The 23,130-nt window shown below is 36.7% G+C and overlaps 1 protein-coding gene across 1 annotated transcript in view; it reads left to right on the top strand.

Annotated features, from left to right (window-relative positions):
* LOC145283867 (solute carrier family 23 member 1-like) overlaps positions 1 to 23,130 on the top strand; it is a 114,270-nt gene that overhangs the window by 53,455 nt on the left and 37,685 nt on the right. Inside the window, exon 5 of the mRNA XM_080132976.1 lies at positions 22,150 to 22,331. Coding sequence (XP_079989102.1) covers positions 22,150 to 22,331 — 182 coding nt within the window. The remainder of the gene's footprint in view (positions 1 to 22,149; positions 22,332 to 23,130) is intronic.

Genomic DNA, 23,130 nt, shown 5'->3' with positions numbered 1-23,130 from the left:
TAGGCTTATAAGAACTCTATCAGGGAGGAAGAGGGTGCGCCGAGTAGCTCCTACCCAGACGTGACGGCATTACTCAATTTTAAGGCGTACCTGGCTCTTAGACAAATAGAGGATTACATCGACAGTGAGATATTTACTGAAGCGGTCGAGTGATCCAACCATTTTCCCAGCGATCTTGAGGACAGATTTGATGGATGTGTTCCATTTCAGATCAGGAGTAAAGGTCAGTCCCAGAAGCTTGTCAAGAAATGGTACTTCCCCAAGACTAGATAAGATACTTCACGATATTGTTCCTAATTGTTCCTTGTATGTGTGTGTGTGTGTATTTGTGTTTGTTTGTGTGTGTGGGTATGTGTGTATGTGTGTGTGTGTGTGTGTGTGACATACAATACAGTTCAACATATAACATTTAATATACAAATGGGGACACGACATTATCTAAGGGTTATTATTCTGCCAACAAAGAAATAATACTTGTTAAATCCAATCTTGGTTGATGAAGGTGCCAAAAGATGAAATGAACATTTCTCCTCCAAAAAACTATCAGTAATCTTCGGTTATATTTCTGATATCTTTTATTTTTCTTAGACCACATCCTGTCTGCATATCCCTCGGCTAACATCCACATCTGTGGTGACTTCAACGTCCATAACGTGGAATGGCTGGCCCATTCACATAAGACAGACGACGAAGGGAGGTTTTGTCATGATTTTGCCATTGCTTATGACGTCACTCAGATTGTTCGCGAACCCACCCGTGTGCCCGATACTACTGGTTAATATGCAAGCCTCCTAGACCTTTTTCTCTCAACTTCCGCTGAGCTATGTTCATGTTCCATTCATTCTCCTCTAGGATCCTCCGACCACTCCGTCGTATCAGTTAAGATAAAAATGATCTATAATAAGTTCGTAGACGTACCCCTCCACCGTACTGTATACCGATACTCTATGGCTGACTGGGACAGCTTCCGTACATTCATATCTGATTTACCTCTGCATTCCATGTTTAAAAAGGATGTGTGCTCTATAGTATCAGATCTGACCGAATGGTTAATTGTAGGCATAGACCAATTCATACCATCTAAAATATTCCAACAAAAACTTAACAGTCAGCCATGGTTCTCCCCAGAATGTGCTGCTGCCATCGCGCACAGAAATCACTTTTTCCATAACTACCAACGTAATAGATGCACTGAGACTAAAGCTGCTTTCAGGAACGCCAGCAACCACCGTAAAAGAGTAATAAAAATGCAAGAGAGCTATATGCCCAGTCTGTTAAATCAAAAGTAGCTGATCAGCGGTTTGGTTCCCACCAGTTTTGGCAAATAACAAATAGGATCCTGAACGGAAGTGTGCGTTCTATTCCAACCATTATCAATGGACCAGAGGTCATCTCGTCAGCATCAGACAAGGCCAAACTATTTGCCAAGAACTTTGCAGCTAATTCTACCCCATGCGACGAAGGCCATCAACTCCCCATATTTCCTCCTATAATACAGAACACGCTAGGTAACATACAAATATCTGTGCATGAGGTCGCCAAGCTAATCAAGAACCTTGATTCTAGTAAAGCAACTGGCCCCGACGGCATCCCAATTATAGTGTTAAAAAAGCATCAACCAGAACTTGCTCCCATACTTACGAAACTGTTTAAGCATTGCCTTAAGAAGTGCTTTCCGACTCCCTTGAAAACCTCATCAATATGCCCCATATTTAAGAATTCAGGTGATAAGTCATCTCCCTCTCAGTACAGACCAATACGCCTCCTGTGTGTTATGAGTAAGTTGCTGGAATCCATATTAAATAGAGAAATAGTAAACCACCTCAGCAGAAAAAATCGTCTAAGTGAATCTCTTGACAAAGGCTTCCTTTCTAGGGCTATTGCTCTTGACATATCAAAGGCCTTCGACAAGGTATGGCATAAGGCCTACTTCACAAGATTTCCAGCTACGGTATAACTGGAAATGTTTTCTCAATCATTAAATCATTTCTCTCCGATAGGCTCATAAGAGAAGTGGTCGATGGACAAAAATCAGAGGCTTGCAGTATTAATGCAGGAGTCTCTCAGGGGTCAATCTTGAGCCCAACTCTCTTCCTGATCTATATCAATGACCTCCCTAAACACATAGTTAAATCATTCGTTGACATCTATGCTGATGACACGACCATCTACGGCAACACATCAAAGGCTGTAAATGACAAAGTTCTCTCTGATTTTCTCTCCTCTGATCTCGAGCGCGTGGTTCAGTGGGGGAAGACATGGCTGGTTACCTTTAATGCATCTAAAACCAAACTCCTATCCTTACATCATCAACGCTCTGATCCCCATCTGTCATCAATCGAAATGGATGGCTCTCGTCTAGGAGAAGCCCCGTGTTTTGACAAGCTTCTGGGTTTGTCCTTTACTCCTGATCTGAAATGGAACACGTACATCAAGTCTGTAGCCAAGGACGCTGGAAAGATGGTGGGATCCTTCTACCGCTCCAGAAGATATCTCACTACTGATGCAATTATCTATCTATATAAAAGCCAAGTACGTCCAAGGATGGAATACTGTTGCCATATCTGGGCAGGAGCTGCTAAAAACAGCCTATCCTGCCTTGGCAGAGTACAAAATAGACTTCGTGGCGTAGTGGGGGATGCTCTTTTCTCTACCCTGCAACCTCTCTCCCACAGAAGAGACGTTGCTCGACTGAACTCCAATCTCTGGTCTCCTCTCGCCACTCTTTCACGAAAAACACTCGTCTAGCTGAATCCACTGTGAAAATTTCCCCACTCTTTATCTGTGCCTATATCAAAACATGGATTCCACGAACAAAGCTTCTTTCTTAGAACTGCACGCCTGTGGAACTCTGTTCCGTGTGCCTGCTGCCCACCTGACTACAACTTGGATGTCTTCAAGTCTAAGGTTAACAAATTCCCAATGAAGCGCCCCCTAATTAAACACTTCATCAAATCTCCACACTAACGTACTGTACTTGCAATAACCCTTATCCCTGAGTGGCTTCTGGGCCTTGATAAGTGGTGACCATCGTGTAAAAAAAAAAAATTCACCATGTTTCTTTGTTGAAATATTGCACGCTGGTCCTAGCCTACTCCCTCTGCGCCAGGATTTCTATTCAGCCCATAGTTAAGACCCTAACAGGTACTACCACTCCGGGTCAGAATGGACCTGGGATCAATGACAATTGAAGGGTGGCTCCACACTCCCCAAAGCCCGCAAGCTGGGGCCTCACCATCGGATATAGTTTAAGGTCATATCCAGGACTGGGAGATGAATATACACATACTCTTAGCCTTAAAAATTCGTTGAGTTTATAGGTTGTAAATTGTCCTCTTACAAACATTCCTACTTTTATAGATATACTAGCAGCCCTCTGGCGTTGCCCGGTCGTAAAATACCCATTAGTATTTTATTAATGTAAATTTCTTATTTTTTATAAACACAAATACCGTAAGTATTAAACGTAACATTAAATTCCTTAAAAAAATGAAGTAAAATAAAAAAGGAAAGAAACGGAGACATGTGCATGCGCGTATTATGTTTTTTTAAAAAAAAAAAAACAGTTCACATTATGTAAGTAAAAACATATTCGAGCTGAGATTGAAACCAAAACCTAAAGACAGTGGGTCAACTACGATAACCGTTAGGCCAGACTGACACGGCTTTTAAGTGTTTTCGAACTTACTTATTCTTAGCATAAGGAATATGTCACGTTAACGAATCACGCATGCGCATTCATGAAGAAGTTGACAAACAGATAAACATCTGATGACCCTCCCCCCACGTACCAATTTTTCAATTTTAACCACTTAGCAGCCATTTTTTTAGGATGGAAACCAATTAAAAAGTTGTTCATTTATCTGAATCTCTTATATACCAAAATTCAAGTCTGCAGATGAAACATTTGTTGAGTATAGAGGTTGAGAATTCTCCTCACACGCATTCTTATATTCATAGATATATAGATAAGGCAGAAGTAGAAAACACAGTTCTAAATAAATTAACAGGAAAACCTTTTTATATCATGCAAACATAATTATCAAAATTAGAAAATCATATCAAGTAGAATTCTAATTTAAAATTAAAATCAGTTTATCATTACTTTGTATTGTGTTCCACTGGCATTTTGTTTAGTTTTAGGCGCAGATAGAGAGTAAGTGAAATTGTTGGCAGCTGTTGTAGGTAGACGAGTATTTGTTGATCTTTTATTATTCTCCGTCTCACTATAGTCATAATAGTTGTCTTACGCCTGTTAATATTGAAGTCGGCCACATTCGGGTGAAAACAACTTAGACTAAATGTTATCCTAACATATTGATTTGGATAAGACGAGGAATGAAATCTATGGGTAAGGAAGCACGAAAATTCACATAAAGTCGTTTACCTTCAAAATGACACCACGTAAACATTATAATGAGAAAAATGTTTAACAAATTTTCGTTAGGATCGGAGATTGAATCAACTCTCATATCGAAGTATCAGTTTACAACTTACGATCGTAAAAGCCATTTGAATGTGAAACGATACTAACAAAAAGTGTTAATAATATATAATAAAAATCCCTAAAGATTTTAAATATGATCGCTTGTTTTAGATGAGAGATGCATATAGAGGAATCTGCATTTTTACTCCACAGAAAATTATTTCATATAAATACTAACATTTCCATTTATATTTGTGTCGAACATTAGCATACATATAGACATGTGCGAATTAACTGGTTCCGAATAGAATTTATATTAATTTCTGATCTGATTGTTATGACAACAGCTTATACAATATAACCCGGATATAAGAGAAATCTTCGCGTACTCACCTTATCTTATATCCGGGTTACACGTATATATGGGTTCTTAGATCCGGGTTACACTGTACATTAATACAGGCTCTAATTTGGCACCAGAGAAAACCTTTTTTATATCGTTTTCTTATATTCGGGTGTCTTATATCCGGGTTAGGACTTTGACATCTTTCCTGTGCTTGATTTATGTCACCTCTCCAAATTTCTTGTTGTTTATGGTTATGACAACATATAGTTAGACCCGACCCATTAAAACCTAATTGCTATAAAGGTAATAACAAGCTTTGAACATTGAAGATGACAGTGTCTAAGTGGTTAACGACACAGACTGAAACCTTAACAGTGTCGAGTTCGAATCCAGTTTGTATCACAGAAACACTTTCATTGCACTCACACCTGACCTTGTGCCTAACCTACTTGAAAGGAGGTAAAGAAAATAACGAGATCTGAATAACCAATCACACAATGCTGACGACATTACCATCTATGGTAGCACATAAAAGACCAATTTCTCTCTGATTCTCTCTCCTCTGATCTGGAGCACGTGGTACAATGGGGAAAGAAGTGGCTGGTTACTTTTAATTCATTAAAAACCAAGCTTCTATCTTTACATCATCAACGCTCTGATGCCCATCTGGCATCAATTGAAATTGATGCTTCTGATCTGGCGACATGCGAGTTGTGGAACGGAGTGTTGTCCTGCAGGAGGAGGTTACCTTTGCTGATCTTGCTCCGCCTCTTGATTTTGATAGTTTCCCTTAATTTCCTCAAAAGTGAAGCATAATAGGCTCCTGTAATTGTGGTACCCTTTGCCAGGAAATCTGTCATCACTATTCCGTCCTGGTACCAGAAGACTGTGAGCATGACCTTGCCAGCGAAGGGCTGCACCCTTGCCGTCTTTGGAGGTGGTGAGTCCAAGTACTTCCACTGCATTGACTGGGAGTTGGCATCTGGGTCATAGTGATGGATCCAGGTTTCATCCTGTGTAATCAATCTTTTGAAAAGCTTTGACTCATCTTCTAGGCACATCTCCAAATTCATTTTCGAGCACTCGACGCGTTCTCGCTTCAGGAATGGTGTAAGCAACCTGGGAATCTATCTGGCAGACACCTTATGCATATGCAAATGGTCATGAAGGATAGTTTCCACAGAACCTGTACTAATCTTGACATCTTTGGCTATTTGGCGAATAGTAATACGCCGATCTTCCAAAATAGCAGCCTCAACTTGACGGACAGACGCCTCATCAATGGCAGAAGGTGGGCGACCAGGTCTGGGAGCTGTTTTCACTGACTTCCGGCCATGTTTGAATTCACGATGCCAGCGTTTTACAAGGTCCTATGATGGGGCATTATCATCATAAGTTTCTTTCATTTCATCAAAAGTCTCCCGTGGTGTGCGTCCTTTCAAATACAAAAACCGGATCACTGTTCGACATTCAACAGGCTCCATTTCACACCTGACTCAGTTCAAACACCTGTAAAATAGAAACCACAATTAGTTCAGAGCTGTAATTTTCCACAGAACCGTAGAGATATAAATCATTGCACATGCAAAATTTTAGCTAGATCAGACAACTGGAAGTGGGCCAGGGGCATTACTTATTGCACGCCCCTCGTACTTACATGAATAAATTCATTTTCTTTGCTTTTGTTAGCACCTTTGTTTGTTTGATTTTATTTCATTCGAAATCTTCAGAAATCAAGAGCCCCCTTTCTAGCACTAACACCTGATTATATGAGATGCATAGATTTTCGAATGTCCCGTTAAAGTTGTCTTCAAACACTGAGTTGGTAAAATAGTTGAGAATATAATTTTCTCTCTTGAATCGACCATTAAAATATGTTATATCATATCTTTCTTGTGGTCACTTGATTTTACTGACTACCAGGACAAGAATTAATATAGTATGATGGAGTATCTAGCTTCTTGCTGTTACTTGAGACAAACTCACTTGGAAAAGGTGCGATATTCTTCGTAAAAGCCAGTGTAGGTTAACCATATCGACGAGATCTGATTTGGGCTGATTTTGAATATTTAGTCAGGGTTTATTTGTAGGGGAAAAAGTATATCTTCATGTCAGGTTATGTGAAAAATATAGTTACCCCTTCAGTTCATTAAAATCTAGTTACTCTGAAGTTGTTGGCTGTGACAACAGCATATTCTTTTTATTGTTTTGACTCTTGAGTATATATCCGTTAATATCTTATATGTTTTTATATAGACTGATGTAATCTTCTATTGATTAAGTGTATCTTACTGTGTCGGATATATGCTTAAGAATCAAAACAATGAAAAGAATATTCTGTTGTCAGAATAATATAGTAATAAGAAGATCTAAGATTGAGAACACCGGTGGCTAAGTGGTTGACAACACAGACTTAAATCCTGGGTGTTTCAAGTTCGAATGCAATTTGTTCCCCCGAAACATTTTTATCAAACCTAGGCTTGACGTTGTGTTTAACTTTCTGGAGAGAATGCAAATACAATGACGAGATATAAACATGTGTCTGAAATTTTGAGATGGACAACTGTTTCTCATCTTGAGTGTTATTTTCATAACGGTTGACAGGTTGTAAAAACTAAAAATCAAGATGAGAAAAGTAGTCCGATTAATACAAATAAAACAAGATAAGCCATCACATTTGATAAAAAATTTAAAGAAATGCGTTTGTGTGTTATTTATCTTGTTATTTAGGTTATCTTCGCTTGTTTGTTTATTTACTCTCCTTATTTTTAATTCTTTCATGCTCTTCGTTGTTTTAAAAACCTTTTTCTTTATCCATTTTTAATTGTTTTCCTTTTCGTTTTTTTTTAAAGTTTATTTTTTCATCCATTTTTAAATTATGTTTTCCTCTTCGTTTTCCTTTTCATCCATTTTTAATTGTTTTTCCTCTTCGATCTTTTAAATCTTTTTCTGTCATCAATTTTCAATTCTTTTTCCTATTCGTTTATAAAAATCTTTTTTTTTTCTCATCCATTTTTAATTGTTTTTCCTTTTCGTTTTGTCCTTCATCAATTTTTAATTCTTTTTTAATTTAAAAAAAACATTTGTTCAATATTCGTTTTCCTTTTTATTGTCTTCTATTTTTTTATATTTTTATTCGTTTTTTTTAATTATTCGTTCTCCTGTAATTACTTTTTATGTTTTTTCTTCTTTTCTTCATTTTTGTATTTTAAATTCCTTATTTATTATTTTATTCTTACTTTTTTGCCTTCTTAGTTTTGTTGTTCCATAGGATGGAACGATAAAAGTGTTGCCATAAAGAAAACAACACCACAGCTTTATTTTAAAACTTTTATTGAAAAAATCAATTAAGCTGATTATATAGTAGAGCTGACATCTATTCATTGTTTCCGCCTTCAGCTTCAATCACTGCCGCGATACGGGTCCGGAACTGAGAGCATGCTTTTTCCACAATCGCCGGTGGGAGCTCGGCGAATACTCGGCGGATGGCGGCGATCAGGCTGGCTTTGGTGTTGCGGGAGATCATGTTGGTGATATTCTCGGCGTATGACTAAACGAAGTAGTCCAGTGGGTTCAGGTCGGCGTAGAAGGGGGCCAGTGAGAAAAGGGTACAAAGTTATAGAACTCTTTCTGAAGCAAAGCCTGTGTCTCTTTGGACTTGTGGGACGGCGCCGAGTCCGGCTGCCACACCCAGGGTTGCCAGCGTCTATCTGATTGCACTAGGGAATCACCACACTCTTCAGCACATCCAAGCACACTTTGGTGTTGACTTTCAAGCCATATCGAAAATCTGAGGTAGCATGATGCGGCCCTCTATTAAACCTACATCAAAGATTATAACCATGACTGGAAACTTCGTTAAGGTGTGCCCTCTCAACGTTAAACCGGCCGGAGTTGCATTTTAGGGTGTTAGCAACGGTTCTGTTGTCATAACTTGGATTGGTAGAGAGCATGAGTTGTACAGCGGCCAGTCTCCGATCTCACTCGTTAAACATTGTGTCATTTTCAGACATGATAGGTGGGATTTTTACGCAACTAGCAACCTAGTAGATGGTCTGCAAAAAAAAAAAAAAAAAAAAATGGAAGAAAGAAAAAATAAATACAACCATTTTGGTTTTATATTAATCAGTATTGTTTTCCGCATCTCCTTTTAATTTATTTTTACATTTTAATTCAATATTCCTGAGTTTATTTTTTTCTCATTATTCTTCTATTTTTTTTCTTCCATTTTCAATTCCTTCTTCTTTTTTGGTGCTAGCTAGGATTTGATGTTTTTACTCCTTCAATTTCTTTTCAAATAAATTATATGATGCTATTTTTGTTATTCTGTTGTTATTGTTTTGTCCTCCCCTCCTCCAACGATCCTCCTCCACCTATCTTCTTCTTCTTCTTCTTCTTCTTCTTCTTCTTCTTCTTCTTCTTCTTCTTATTATTATTATTAGTTTTTCTTTTTTAAATTCCTTCTTTTAATATCATTCTTTATTTCTTAGATTTTCACTGAGTTTCTTTAATTCCTTTCTAATTTATTGCATGTTGTTATTTTTCTATCCCCATTGACTCTTTTTCTTCTTATTTGATGCTAAATTATACGAAGAGACGAGAAGATCGATGAAAGCAAGACAACAAAAAAGGCGATAAAGAAATCTGATTAAATAGATAATTGAAAGCGAAGCAAAAATGGGTACAATAAAATAATAAAAAAAGAAAACATTATAAAAACACTCATAAAACACCAAAAGCCAATAAATAAACCAATGGATACAAAAAGCTTCAAACTAAAGACGCTCTCAAAATATAGAGTAGATTACCGCCCTTTAATGCGAGTTCCTTTTTAAGCGATTCCCTTGGAATTAGTGCGATAGAAAAGAGAGCAAAATATGAACGAAATTGTAGGGAAAAGACAATCCGTTTCCTATTGCCTTTGACACACCCGTCACTACGCCTACCCTCTCTTTATTTCTCCACCACCTTCTCTTTCACCCCACCCTCCTGTCTATTTTTCTTCTTCCAGCGCTATCACATATTTTGCAATTCTCCCTCTCTTTCTCTCTACTTCCTTTTCTGTAATATTTCTATCTGCATCCCTTTCAGCTTCTTTCTATATTTCTTCCGTTTTTATATCTGGCCCACTTTTATCTTCCACACCCTATCTTTCTCCATCGTTATATATATATATATATATATATATATATATATATATATATATATATATATAGTAATTTATAAAATATATATGGCAATTAAGCTATACTGAATATTCCGCGTTTCATCCACTCTAGGACTCTTCAGGCTTATGCGCGAATTCTGTGGTTGTTTGTCGTTTTTATATGCTCATCTTCTATTGAGATTTTAGTTAGCCAATCAGCCTTCTAGTACCCACCGCGCCCTTCCTATCAGCCAATGAGTATGCATTTATCGGACAAAGGCCTATTTGACCTCTCGTTGACCTGTTCCTTTATGTGTGCTCTATTTAGTTTCTTTATCTTTTTAAAACTAGGTTAATGTTTTTTTTTGTTTTTTTTTTTTACGTTAGTTTATATATATATATGTGTGTGTGTGTACATACATATATGCACATATATATACACATATACATGCATACATATATGTGTGATCGTTTATGTATATCCATGTTTATTTAATTTATTTATTTGTTTATTTTCTATTGTTTTTGTTAGTTTTAAAACTATTTTGTATCGCTATCCTAGAGTAAATTTTATCTTGTGAACACAGTTGTTTGCTATTTCTCTTCTACAGTTTAATAGATGTTGGGGTTCTTTAAAGTACAAGATTGAAAATTTTTCATGAAGGCATAATCTACATGGGTCGTCTAGGTCCCTACACGTAGTAGCTTGTCTTATTATTTTCCATTCGACTACCGGCGAATGTCCGCTTTCTTTGAGCGAAATTTTATAATTGAGCATTAATATACTGTGTAAGCAAAAACAAGATTTGAAAACAAGGTGTTGGTGGCAACAAAAAGTATATTTCAATTTACGTTACAATTGTTTCCATGTCCAGTTCGACAATTTCAAGCATTATGTGGTTTGAAAATTTTCAAAACCAGCATTTCTTCAGACTTTATGAATAAGCACACTTTTGGCAATGGATCATTTTTTGAAGAGAAGGAAGGAAGGGGAAATTCCTAGCTAGGAAGGCATGCGAGAAACATCTACCTTTGTTGTGGTTACGGAAAATCCCATTTAAATATTACTATATCGCCTAATTTTCGTATCCTTATTTAAGAGCAGATTCATGACAAGTTGCTACAGAGAGCCCCAAGCCATTTAAAATTTTTAAAAATATATATCCCATTCGTTGGGTTCCTAAATTAGATCTTGTTATTTCTTTGTTACCCAATACTTAATTTTTTAAATTTTTGTTTCGATATTATGGCCGTGACAGCCTTGCAAAAAAAATGTTACGGTTAGTTTTAGTTTCGTATTAGTGGCAGGTAATGTTTATAGATTATCATTATATTTGTGCTCGGATTTAAGACCCTTTTAGTTTCAAAGTTTAATTGAATACGAGAGTAAATAAAATGGGTGTATTAAAGATATATATATATATATATATATATATATATAAATCCTTGTATAATATTACGGTATTCTAATCTATTTTTATTTAATGTTTTAAGATTCATTGTTATTCTACTTGAAAAATGTTTTCATATCGTTAAGTAGTATAAAATGAAGGGAGATAATCCAATTATATTGTTAAGTATTGTTAGTTAATTTTGTTTGAAATTGGGTCGATTTGTATCCTATAATGGCCAAAGGGAGGTAATTCAGGTAGTTTGGTGTTTTTGGTTCATTGATTGCTAGAAGGCGTCTATGATTTAATAATTAATTTAATAATTATTAATAATAAATTTTTAGTGTTGTCGGGTTTTATCTCGCATTTATATACTATTTCTGAGGTTAGACATTTCCCATCAAACGGACAATTTTCAGGTATTCTGCAGTTACAATTTCTATTTAGGATACTTGCGTTTGATGCTAGTTCGTTGTTGTTCCTTATTTTGCTGATTTTTCTATTGTTGGAGCTGATTATAGTGTTAGTTAAGTTTCTGGACGTTGAGAAAGATAATTTTACAGAGTTTATATTTATTTTTTTGCTTAATTTATTTTCAGGGTATATATATATATACATATATATATATGTATATATATATATTTGTTTTGGTTTTAGCGATATGTTTTTGAATGAATTCAATTATTTACGAAAGTGCATTTTTACCTAAATGTTACTTGGGAATACTTTTCCCTTTAACCAATTTGGTACCCCCACATGGGGAGTGGTATATATATATATATATATATATATATATATATATATATATATATATATATATATATATATAATTTTTAAAATGTAATTATCAACTGACACGTGTTTCGTTGTCTACAACTCATTAGAGTGGCTGAATATAGCGAGATTCGAAATCGGGATCCCAGGGTAATGAACCTAAACCCCTTACCTCTGACCCATCTCGCCAACTGTCTGGATATATCGCGATTTACTTAGATGTTGTTTGTTTTGGTTTTAGCGATATGTTTTTGAATGAATTCAATTAATTACGAAAGGTAAGGGTGTAGTGAACCACTACTATGATGCTGCTACGGTATACTTCCCTTATTTCTCTCTTTCTCCCTACTCTTCTACTTTTCCCTTCCTTCCTTCTCTCAACGTCACCAGAGTTTTCAGCCAATCGGAACAGAGGATTATCTTGGAGAGAGATACAAAGAAGAAATCTGTCTCAGACATGTGGAAACGATAGAAGCATCAACACACAACGGACCAGTTTCCCTGGGTAAAGACTTTTATCGAAGAAAATGTACCATCCTCTTGCACCCCTTAATCTTGGAAACCTTTATAAAACATCATCAATCCTAAAGTCTCGTCGCACTTAATTATAACCGGATGTTTTCTTTTCCACAACCTTTCTTTTTCAGCACTGTTGTTCTCTCTCTAATTTCGAAGGTTCCCCAAAAAGGGGTTCGACCGAAATAGTGACCCTTTTTCCAACGTCGTTAAATCTATGGTAACCGCCACAAGGGGTTTAGGCTCATTACCCTGGGGTCCCGATTTCGAATCTCACTATATTTAGCCACTCTGATGAGTCGTAGACGACGAAACACGTATCAGTGGATAATTACATTTTAAAAATAATATATATATACCGCTCCCCATGTGGGGTACCAAATTGGTTAAAGGGAAAATTATTCTCAACTCGCATTTAGGTAAAAATGCACTTTCGTAAATAATTGAATTAATTCAAAAACATATCGCTAAAACCAAAACAAACAACATCTAAGTAAATCGCGATATATCCAGACAGTTGATGAGATGGGTCAGCGGTAAAGGGTTTAGGCTCATTACCGTGGGGTCCCAATTTCGAATCTCGCTATATTCAGCCATTCTGATGAGTCGTAGACGACGGAACACGTTTCAGTGGATAATTACATTTTAAAAATAATATATATATATATATATATATACACTAAACCTTTTTTGCTTGACCTAAAATGCACAATAATTGATGTTATCGTTTTTTTTTACGTTCGCAAAACTCAACCATATTCTTCAAATTCACCCCCCCCCAAAAAAAAAACTACTGGTTTCTCCTGCAAAACAACTAAATCAAAGACCATGAATAAATATTTGAATATACAAAGAATTTGAAGCATAAAAACGTTGGCAAAAGATTGGATTCGGCATTATATAACCTGGAAAGCATTGATATGCCGTAAAAAAAGATTTTATCAAACACCATGAATAAATATTTAAAGATATGAGCAACATGACGTTTAACATGTTTTGCCTTTAAATAACCGGAAATTGGTTGATATGCCGTAAAACACAGCAATAAAAACAATCTGTCCTTAATTGTTATTTTTATGAATGTATCATTGCATCTTTCACTCTCCCCTTTCTTTTTACACACCCTTATATCTGTTTACCTCCCTTTCTCTCATTCGCCCATTATCTATTTTCTCTCCCTCTCTCGGTCTTTGTTCTTCTCGTTTTATCTTCCCTGACTCTCTTTTGGTCTCTTCTACCTAGTTTCTTTCTCACTCTCTTCCGGCTTCCACTTTCCAATGGTGATCCTATTTTTTTTTAAAAATAATTTAAAATATTTATCACACTTAAATCCTTTATTATCAAAGAATAAAAAAAAAACATGTCCGCAATTTTCATCTGGAATAAATATTTCTTGTGTGAACCGCTTTAGCATATGCACCTGATTATTGAATTAAATTCTTTGAAAAAGAACGCTTCGTTAAGTCTAGCATAATTATGCCCGCAAATATTTCAAACCGATATTTTTTTCTTTTAGAAGACAATATGCCATTGTCAGATTCTTCGAAGGAATGATATATTGCAAAACCAAAATTAAAACCATGGAACGCAAAGCGGTGTTCCTATTGTTGCCGACCTTTTCTTGCTTCATGTGCTCAAAATGTTTTATTTTCGTTCCACGATAACACGTGTTATTACAAGTTATGTTATTCAATGGCCGCCAAAAACATATACTATAAAGGTTTGACAAGCCAGTCTTAATTGCACACCCGTATGGTATATGTATAATTTTCTCAGGGAGATTAGAGTATGCGGATGCGGTAGAGAAACTTGTGATAGATGATTAAAATTAGGTTCCGGTCAGCTGTCATACAAGCCGAGGTTTGCTTTAAATGAATTATGGAAATTTAGGATCTGTCCTAATGATAAGTCCCATACTATCGGCCAAGCTCAAACTGAATCGGCACTGCTTGATTCCAGTGCAGTGATAAGGTGAAATCAAGGACGACTGGAAACAATGCTGAGATAAACAGAGAGCGTATGCTATATTTATTGCTGTCGAAAAATTGCATTAGAATCTATATTACGCATGATAAGCTGACAGGATAGGGTGGCAGTTGTGTAACCACTGTAACTATCAGTTTCAAAGTTGTTATAGGCTACACTCTCTACAAAATCAATTAAATTTATAGATGACGTTGGTTCTTTCCAATGATTTTAGGGTTGAGTAGGCATTGTGTTTACTGCAAGGTTTTAGGTCTTACATTTTTTTAAATAGTAAATAAAAAGTCTAATTTTATTATTGTTGTCAGTTGGGAATACGTATCTATTTGTGATATTTAAATGACCATTTTTTTTTAAAATCTAAAGTCTGGTTGCATCTGATTGCAGTAGAATATGTTAATAAAATTCGGATTGTGACTCTGCATGATATTACTATTTGTGGTGGTATTTTTTAAGTTTTGAAGCATTAATTTAATTTGTTTGTCGACAATATAACTAAGAAATCTATTTTAACAAGTGCTAATATGTTAGTTTGAGGAGTAGGAGTTAGTGGAGGAGATTAATTTTGCGCGGTTAAGTAAGTTTTTGACGATGGATGTTTTGTAACAGTGAAGCAATTCGCACCAAACGTTTAGAATGCAAGAATTTATGCCTTTTGTTTTTCGTAGTTGGAGTTGCTGAATGCATTGTTAAAGGTGTCTATGAAAATATTGAGGAATGAAAGTTTGTTTTTATTAACGTTTAGTTCTACAGTTAATTTGAGTATAGAGTTATTTTGGAAAAGGTCGTTAAGTATTTGTATTAGTTCGTTCTTTTGGCTTACAATAAGCACATCGTCAACATATGGTACATGAATAGAAGGTTTATAGTGATATGAAATATTTTATTTTCAACGTCATTCATGCAGAATTTACTGAAAATCGGTCAACGAACCGAACGCATAATAACTGCATCGATTTAGGTGTAAATGTTGCCTTTGTAGTTATAAAAAGGAACTTCCGATTAATAATAACGTTTTAAGTATGTTTTTTTTATTGATTTTCATGGAGAGACAAGTTGTTGTAAATATTGTTTAGGGTTTTATCTATCGTTTTCTTTTGACAGGTATATCGGTAAATAAACTTTCTACGTTGAGCGAGACAATAATTTTATTGTCAAATTGCTTCGTTTTAAAGATTTGATTTAACACTGTATTTACTTGGTAAATATGGTCGGATATTTAAGATTGTGGTTAAGGAATATTTTAGAGTGGCGACTTGTGATAGGTCGAATGGGAAAGTTGAATTTATGTATTTTAACGGTTTCAGTAAGCTTAATTGCCATCGGTTTTGGGAATTCACACAGTTAACATCCTATATGACACACCGTGTTAGTAAGTAACTATGCATATTCATTCTTATACGATATGTTGTTATCATCTTCATAGTTGTTGTTTTACCATGTTTCGGCCAACTCATCCTCTGGCCTTCTTCAAATGATTAACCGCGACGTATACTAAGATGAGGACAATAGTTCGCGAAGGAATGAATGCAGAAATTGCTTCAAACAAAACCCTTTTCATATATACTTATATATTTGTGTCCTTAGCTTTTGTTATCTATTGTTATTTCCATATGCATGGTTTAAATTACAACGTATGTTTCATATGTTTTGTGCAAGCTTGGCATTTGCTACTAGTCTCTCACACTTATACAGGGTTCATTAGAGACGCCAACCTAATAGGTTTTGCAGTGAAAAGGATATCTTTGTTCTATTTCAGAACTAAAGGTCGTTGGCACTTTAAAGTGTATAACCTTGTAGATTGAACGAGATTTTTTTAAACATAAGATGAGAATAAAAGAAATAATATTCCGACGAGACGGAGAGATGAATCCGAACAAATCAAGTTCATCAACGTTTCATCGTTATTTCAAGACTTCACCGGGATGATTAAACTGAAGAAAATAAAATATCAGTACAATATATGAAAATATACTTGTTGTGAAAATATCCGGTTAATAGAAATTACCATTCCACCTCTAAAAATATGGTCAAATTATCTTTCGGCCAAGCAAAACGGACTGGAAACCCACGCGGAGTTGCAGAAATACTTGGATTAGGACCCAGGCGCGGGGAAAACCCCCTCGGTGCTGATGGACCCGTAGATCTCCCCAGGTCATCCATCTAGGAGAAGGAAGACTCTGAAGCTAAACCTAAGGGGACGGAGGCCTCTTCAGTCTTGAATGACAACCTTCCTAGAGCTGGTGACTCAAACAAATTACCGGTCTGCAAACCTAAATTGCTTAAGGAATAGATAAGCACTGTCTATCGCCTGGCTTTCATACTCCTTCTTTGCCTATTAGCCAGGCGTAGAGGTCGAATCACAGGGATTCGACAGAAACACGTGGTCTATCTTGTTTCCTGACTAGGGCAATAAACACCCTTTTTTCCCACTCCCGAAACATCCCATCCCTCTAAACTGGGCACTTGAGAGTGCTTGAATATATAATGCCAGTGCAAGTTCATTGGGTTGACCATCATCTAATTGGTTGAGGATACCGGATTGACTGTTTCTGGCTGCTGTTACCGACTGGTAGTACAGCGGCCCTAACTCTTTGGTAGCGCTTAGAGCGGCTGCTCCATCAACAGTTGAATAATATCGGGATGTTTGTAGTGCCATGTCGCGCATGGAAAAGGACCCTTCACTCGTCCCCGGTGGGCTTTCCTGAGGCCACAATCCTAGTAGATGGACGGCCAACTGATGGTCTACTTGTGTTGCATATCTGGTATTCTGCATAACCACTTGTTCAGCACCCCTTACCTAAACTGAAACAAAATTACAGTACAATCTAAAATTACGTTTAAACCAGAACAAAACACAAACAATAACAAATTGCCTCCTCCCTTCCGTGGGCTTAGAACTAATTTAAATGATGTTGAAGCATTTCTCCTAACAAACATCCCGAATATCTTAGCACTAAGTGAGACTAACCTACACTCCTCCATCCTTTCTAACTACTTTAACATGCCCGGTTCTCTCCCACTCTGCCGTAAGGACTCTGACAGACATATGCACGGGCTTGGAGTCTATATTCGAAACACCCTCCCCGACTAGGGAAACAAAACTAGAATCGGACGATCAAGCCTTTATGTGCTTTAGACTAAACATGCAACATAACATTAGCTACTTTTATTTTCTTTACCGCTCTCCCTCGACCCAGGACTGGACCCTAATAAACAAAATCTCTGGCAGTATAGATACAGCACTATCCCTCGACACTAGCGCACAAATGCATGTATTTGGTAACTTCAATGTCCACCACAACAACTGGCTTGGATTTTCTACTTACACAGACGCAGCTGGTAGCACAACACATAGCTTCTCTATATCTCATTCCCTATCACGGATGGTTACGTTTTTTAACCCGTTTTCCAGACCAGCAAGAATAACACGCATCACGTCTAGATCTGTTTCTGACCACAGTTCCCGAGTATTGTGTTACGAATGGCCACAGCCCACTTGGGAACGCGGGCCATGCAGTGATAATGGTTGAAATCGCCCTAAACTCTAGAGCCAAAACTGCAGAGCTATTGCTAAAAATAACGAGGTATTATAAAAAGGCTGACTTAGAAGCCATCAAGGATCTCATCAGAGACGCCCCATGGCGAAATATCTTTTCACTTCATGCACAATGTGAAAATAAGACCACCGAATGGTTCAAAACGGTAATTGAAGCCCATGTTCCCACGTGGAAACTTTATAGCAAGCCGCACTCTCCCGAATGGTTTACTTCTACTTGTGCAGCTGCAATTGGGCAAAGGCAGCATGCGTACAGCAAATTTAATCGACATAAGTCCAGTTCAAACAGACAGAAGTATATAGAAGCCAGAAGTAACTGCAAGAAAGAAATAGAGACAGCTAAGGGATAATTTACTGAAACCACTAGAAAAAGCATCGAAGCACAGAAATTAGGAACCCGTGACTTCTGAAAAATCTACAACAGTGTAGTAAATAATGGGCAACCAACAATTCCCCACTATCTAACAATCATGAGGTTATTTGCTCAGCAACCGAGAAGACTAACATGCTTGCCAGTCGGTTTGTCTCCAACTCCACACTGGACCCTGCTAACCACCCGCTCCCTGACTTTCCTTTGCGGACAGACGCCACACTAGACGATCTGAAAGTCTCAGGTGCATGCTATCATAAAAAATCTTGACACTTCCAAAGCATGTGGAGCCGAAGTAGCTTCAGTTCTTTCCAAACTTTACAACTAATGCCTTAATTAATATTGCTTTTCTGCCTGCTGGAAAACTGCTTCTGTAGTACCAGCTTTCAAGAATTCTTGCGAAAGAACTGACCCAGTAAATTATCGCCCTATTAGCCTCCTCCCACTTTTTCGCCAAAATATTTGAGTCCATAATCAACCAAGCTCTAGTCCATCACCTTACAGATGCTAAACTTCTGACCGACTAACAATATGGATTTAGGCAAGCCTGTTCTACAGCAGACACCCTAACTGTAATCTCTGAACGTATATACCATTCACTGGACAAAGCAGGGGAGGATAGAGCGGTAGCTCTAGATATGTCTAAGGCTTTTGACAGGGTATGGCATGAAGGTCTTCTCAGGAAAATCAGATCATATGGTATCTTAACATAAATAAATCCTTCTCAGATTAGAGAAAAATCCAGGTTGTCCTCAACGGTCGTACATCTAAACAATATGATATAAATGCGGGAGTGCCTCAAGGGTCTACCCTTGGACCTCTATTATTCCTAATAATCATAAATGACCTCCCTGACAAAATTGTCTCTGAGATGGATGTATATGCTGATGACGCTACGCTCTATAACAGACACGACAGGAAAACAAATGAACACATATCTAAATAAATGTCAGAAACACTAGAGGATGACCTCCAATCTTTAGTGGAATGGGGACAAAAATGTATGGTCACATTCAATGTTGCCAAGACTAAACTTGTTTCCTTTAATAATTACAAGAAACCTTCTCTACCACCAATAACAATTACCAAAGATTCTTTATCTGAAAGTTCTTCTTTTAAACTCCTCGGCCTAACGTTCACAGGAAACATGAGTTGGAACAATTACATTGAGAGCATTACCAGGACCGCTGCGAAAAAGGTAGTTTCTCTCTACCGTGCTAGAAAGCTACTAACGCCCGAAAGTATCCTGTACCTCTATAAGGCTACCATTCGCCCATGTATGGAGTATTGTTGTCATATTTGGGCTGGTGCATCTGCTACTAGTCTATCGCTCCTAGAAAATGTTCAAAAGAGAGTCACCAACCTGATAGGTCCTGAACTGTCATCTAAGCTTCAGCCTCTGTCCCATCGACGATATGTTGCATCCCTCTGCCTGTTCTAAAAGTACTTTAACAGTGAATGCTCCGACAAACTGCAAACACTTGTACCCCCTCGACGTAAATACCCACGACAAACCCGACAAGCAGCTAAATCCAACCCTGACATGCGGAAGTTCAAGTGTAACGTGAACCGGCGTCTTGCTGCCCAACTCCTTACATAGTACCCCTGTAGCTGATGTCCCTGATAGTAGCCCCTTATATCAAAGTGCCTTGTTTGGGGTGAAATGTAAAAAATGTCTTTATTCTATTTTAGAACAAAAAAGTCGTTGGAATTTCAAAGTGTAGAAAGCTGTCGAAGTCCAATTTTTTAAACATATTATAGCTGTTCAGATATTTCAAAAGAGATTATGAAATTTATGTTCCTTTTGAAATAAATATAGCCGTTATAATTCAAATATGGATGTGTAATTGAAATGAAATGAGTATATCTTTGTTTTGTTATTTGTTGACTTGTATATTTTTATTGTGAAAGTGAGTTAACCTGTGTCTAAATGTAAATTTTGTTCTTTTAATATGAACATACTTATTAAAAGCCATAAATTGTAGCAACCTCCACGCCTTTTAACTGTGTTTGGGTTTGCGATAAGTGCTCTGATTCAAGAAGTCTTCGTCGAAATTTATTTGCGTGATGGTTGAAGAACCAAAAGCACACCGCCACCGTAGATTAAATAAACGATTCCGTTCGAAATTCAATGCAGTCCCGGAGTTCAACAGAAAGATTCCGTAGTTTGACATGAGACACCCAAAGAAGGTCAGAGTTTACATAGATTGAAACGTTGTAAGAATAACACTTAATATGAGAAGCTGAATCGAAATAAACTAAATAATACAACATCAATTCTCAAATAAAAAATTGAAACATAGTAAATTCATTGATTGAGATTGTCGGTCTGGCTTCCTCATCTTGGTTGTTATAGTCACAACGTTTCGGCCGTTTTGCCCTCCGGCCTTCATCATGTGTTTTGTAACGAACTGGGGAACCGTTTGTTAGGAGTCTCGAACTCAACCCTTTATTATTATTACGGGGCTACCGTGTTCGGACTCCAGCTAGGCTCTGGGACATAGTTGCTGATTCTCTTTTTTGAATGTTACTTTTCACTGCCTTCGTTCAGGATTGAACTCAGCATCTTTGGGTAACTGTAAACTTTGATACAACGTCTAGGCCCACTCGACCATATGTCAATACAACATCTAGGGCCACTCGGCCATATGTCACTAGTGACACATGGCCGAGTGTTGGGTACGAGACTCCTAACAAACGGTTCCCTAGTTCGTTACAAAACACCTGATGAAGGCCGGAGGGCAAAACGGTCGAAACGTTGTGACTAAAACAATCAAGATGAGGAAGTCAGTCCGACAATCTCAATCAATGAAAACTCTTCATCTCAAAAATACAGACAATTACTATAGTAAATTCACTTTTATATTTAATATAACGTTTCGGTAAACTTTATATCTTCTGCAGATATATAAAAATCAAATAAAATAGAAATTTTTTCATATCCGAGATAATACTACATATTACAAGGGTCGTTCCAAATGTAAAGTGTCCTATGCTTTTAACTAAGAAGTTGACAAGCTATGAAGACGGGAACGATACCATTAAAGCGAGCGCCATTTTGTGATTCAGAATATATTTTTCTACATAGTCCCGGCATTCTCAATGCACTTTTACCAGGAAATCAATGACGCACCTCTTCATTTGACCCACGTTCATGACAGGGCCTGTTGTCTTGGAGTCTCCGATCGTTAATATTTACAACAGAGAGATGAAACCGTCATGTCATAAATGCATACGTTCAATCATCATAACAATCTAATTTGCAATTCCCTTTGATCCATTCGGGCGGAATAACATAGGAAGTATTACTTTTGAAACGCTCTCCATAACTTTAAGCTAGTTTAATAAAAATAATTTTAAATCCTGGCTACAGATCATAAAACATTAATTTTCCATTTTGTTCTCAAAATTTTCATAAAATGTTTTTTTTTAACAATCTTCCTTATCCGATTTTGTAATACCATTTTCGATATGGATATACATTTTTATTTCACCTAGTTTTTGCAGTCGATATAAAGCAATCCGAAACTTCATATAGAGTAAATAAACCATTTTCACATAAAAATATACTTCCTAGTCATTGTTTATGACATAGTCGAATAACCTCGCTTTATATATTTATTTAATATCTTTTTTAGCTTTCTGGAAGCCTCGCCATCGCTGGTCTCATCCATACGTTAATGGGGGCATTCGGAATCATTGGTTATCTCCTACGTCTCATAGGACCAGTCACTGTTGTCCCTTCTATAACACTTATTGGTCTGTACATATACAAACCAGCAACTCGATTTTCTGAAACCAGTTGGGGAATCGCCCTTTCGTAAGTAACAAATCAACCATTTACGTGTACATATGACTTTATTTGTTTAGTCCAATGAATAAAATCGATTTGAAACATTTTAAAAAAAGCTGATTACTTCTGGGAATCGCAAAGCAATATGAAATCGAAATGCAGACACATATCCCCTTTGATGCCCAATATATCTTAATGTATCGAGGAACTAGTTCAGTTTGTTTATGAACCATTATATCGTTTTTTACATACAGTGTTTTGTGTGTGTTTCCGCTTGCTATGTTTTGGGCTATTGAACCCAAGTACATAAAATTTGTCAGTTTATATATCCCATACAAGTTGATTATCCCAAAGCTATATAACATATCACCCAATACTTCCCAGGCTTGACATATTGATGGCACAACAAATAAAAAAAAACATGTATGCTTTTTATAAAAGACTGACCTTCGAATGGTACCTGTCGAAATTGGAGCTCGATGTAATTATTAGTTTACAAATTACAGTCATATAAGTAAATCAATTCTTGAAAACTTTCAAACTAATGGAAAATTTTAATTTCATGTTGTTATGAAGCATTGCTTTCTGATGGAAGAAATACTGTTCAAACAAAAAATGGCTTGATAAGTATTATTCGGACTCTTTTCTAACGACTTATTGGCTATACAGACACAAATGAAGCTGAGCAAACAAATCGCCAAAATTCGGCAGTTGTCTCGAAAAACATAAAAAGTCAACAAAATTGTCTTCCTGATCGTAAATTTACAAAGAAGTTGAAGATACGAGAAAGATGGTTAATTCTCCATTTTTATAAATATTTATAAAT

This window comes from Euprymna scolopes, chromosome 8 (assembly GCF_053919585.1).
Source record: "Euprymna scolopes isolate OS-2025 chromosome 8, ASM5391958v1, whole genome shotgun sequence".
NCBI lineage: Eukaryota > Metazoa > Mollusca > Cephalopoda > Sepiida > Sepiolidae > Euprymna > Euprymna scolopes.
Note: the sequence above shows the minus strand (reverse complement) of the source record. Positions and strands in the feature narration are given on the sequence as shown.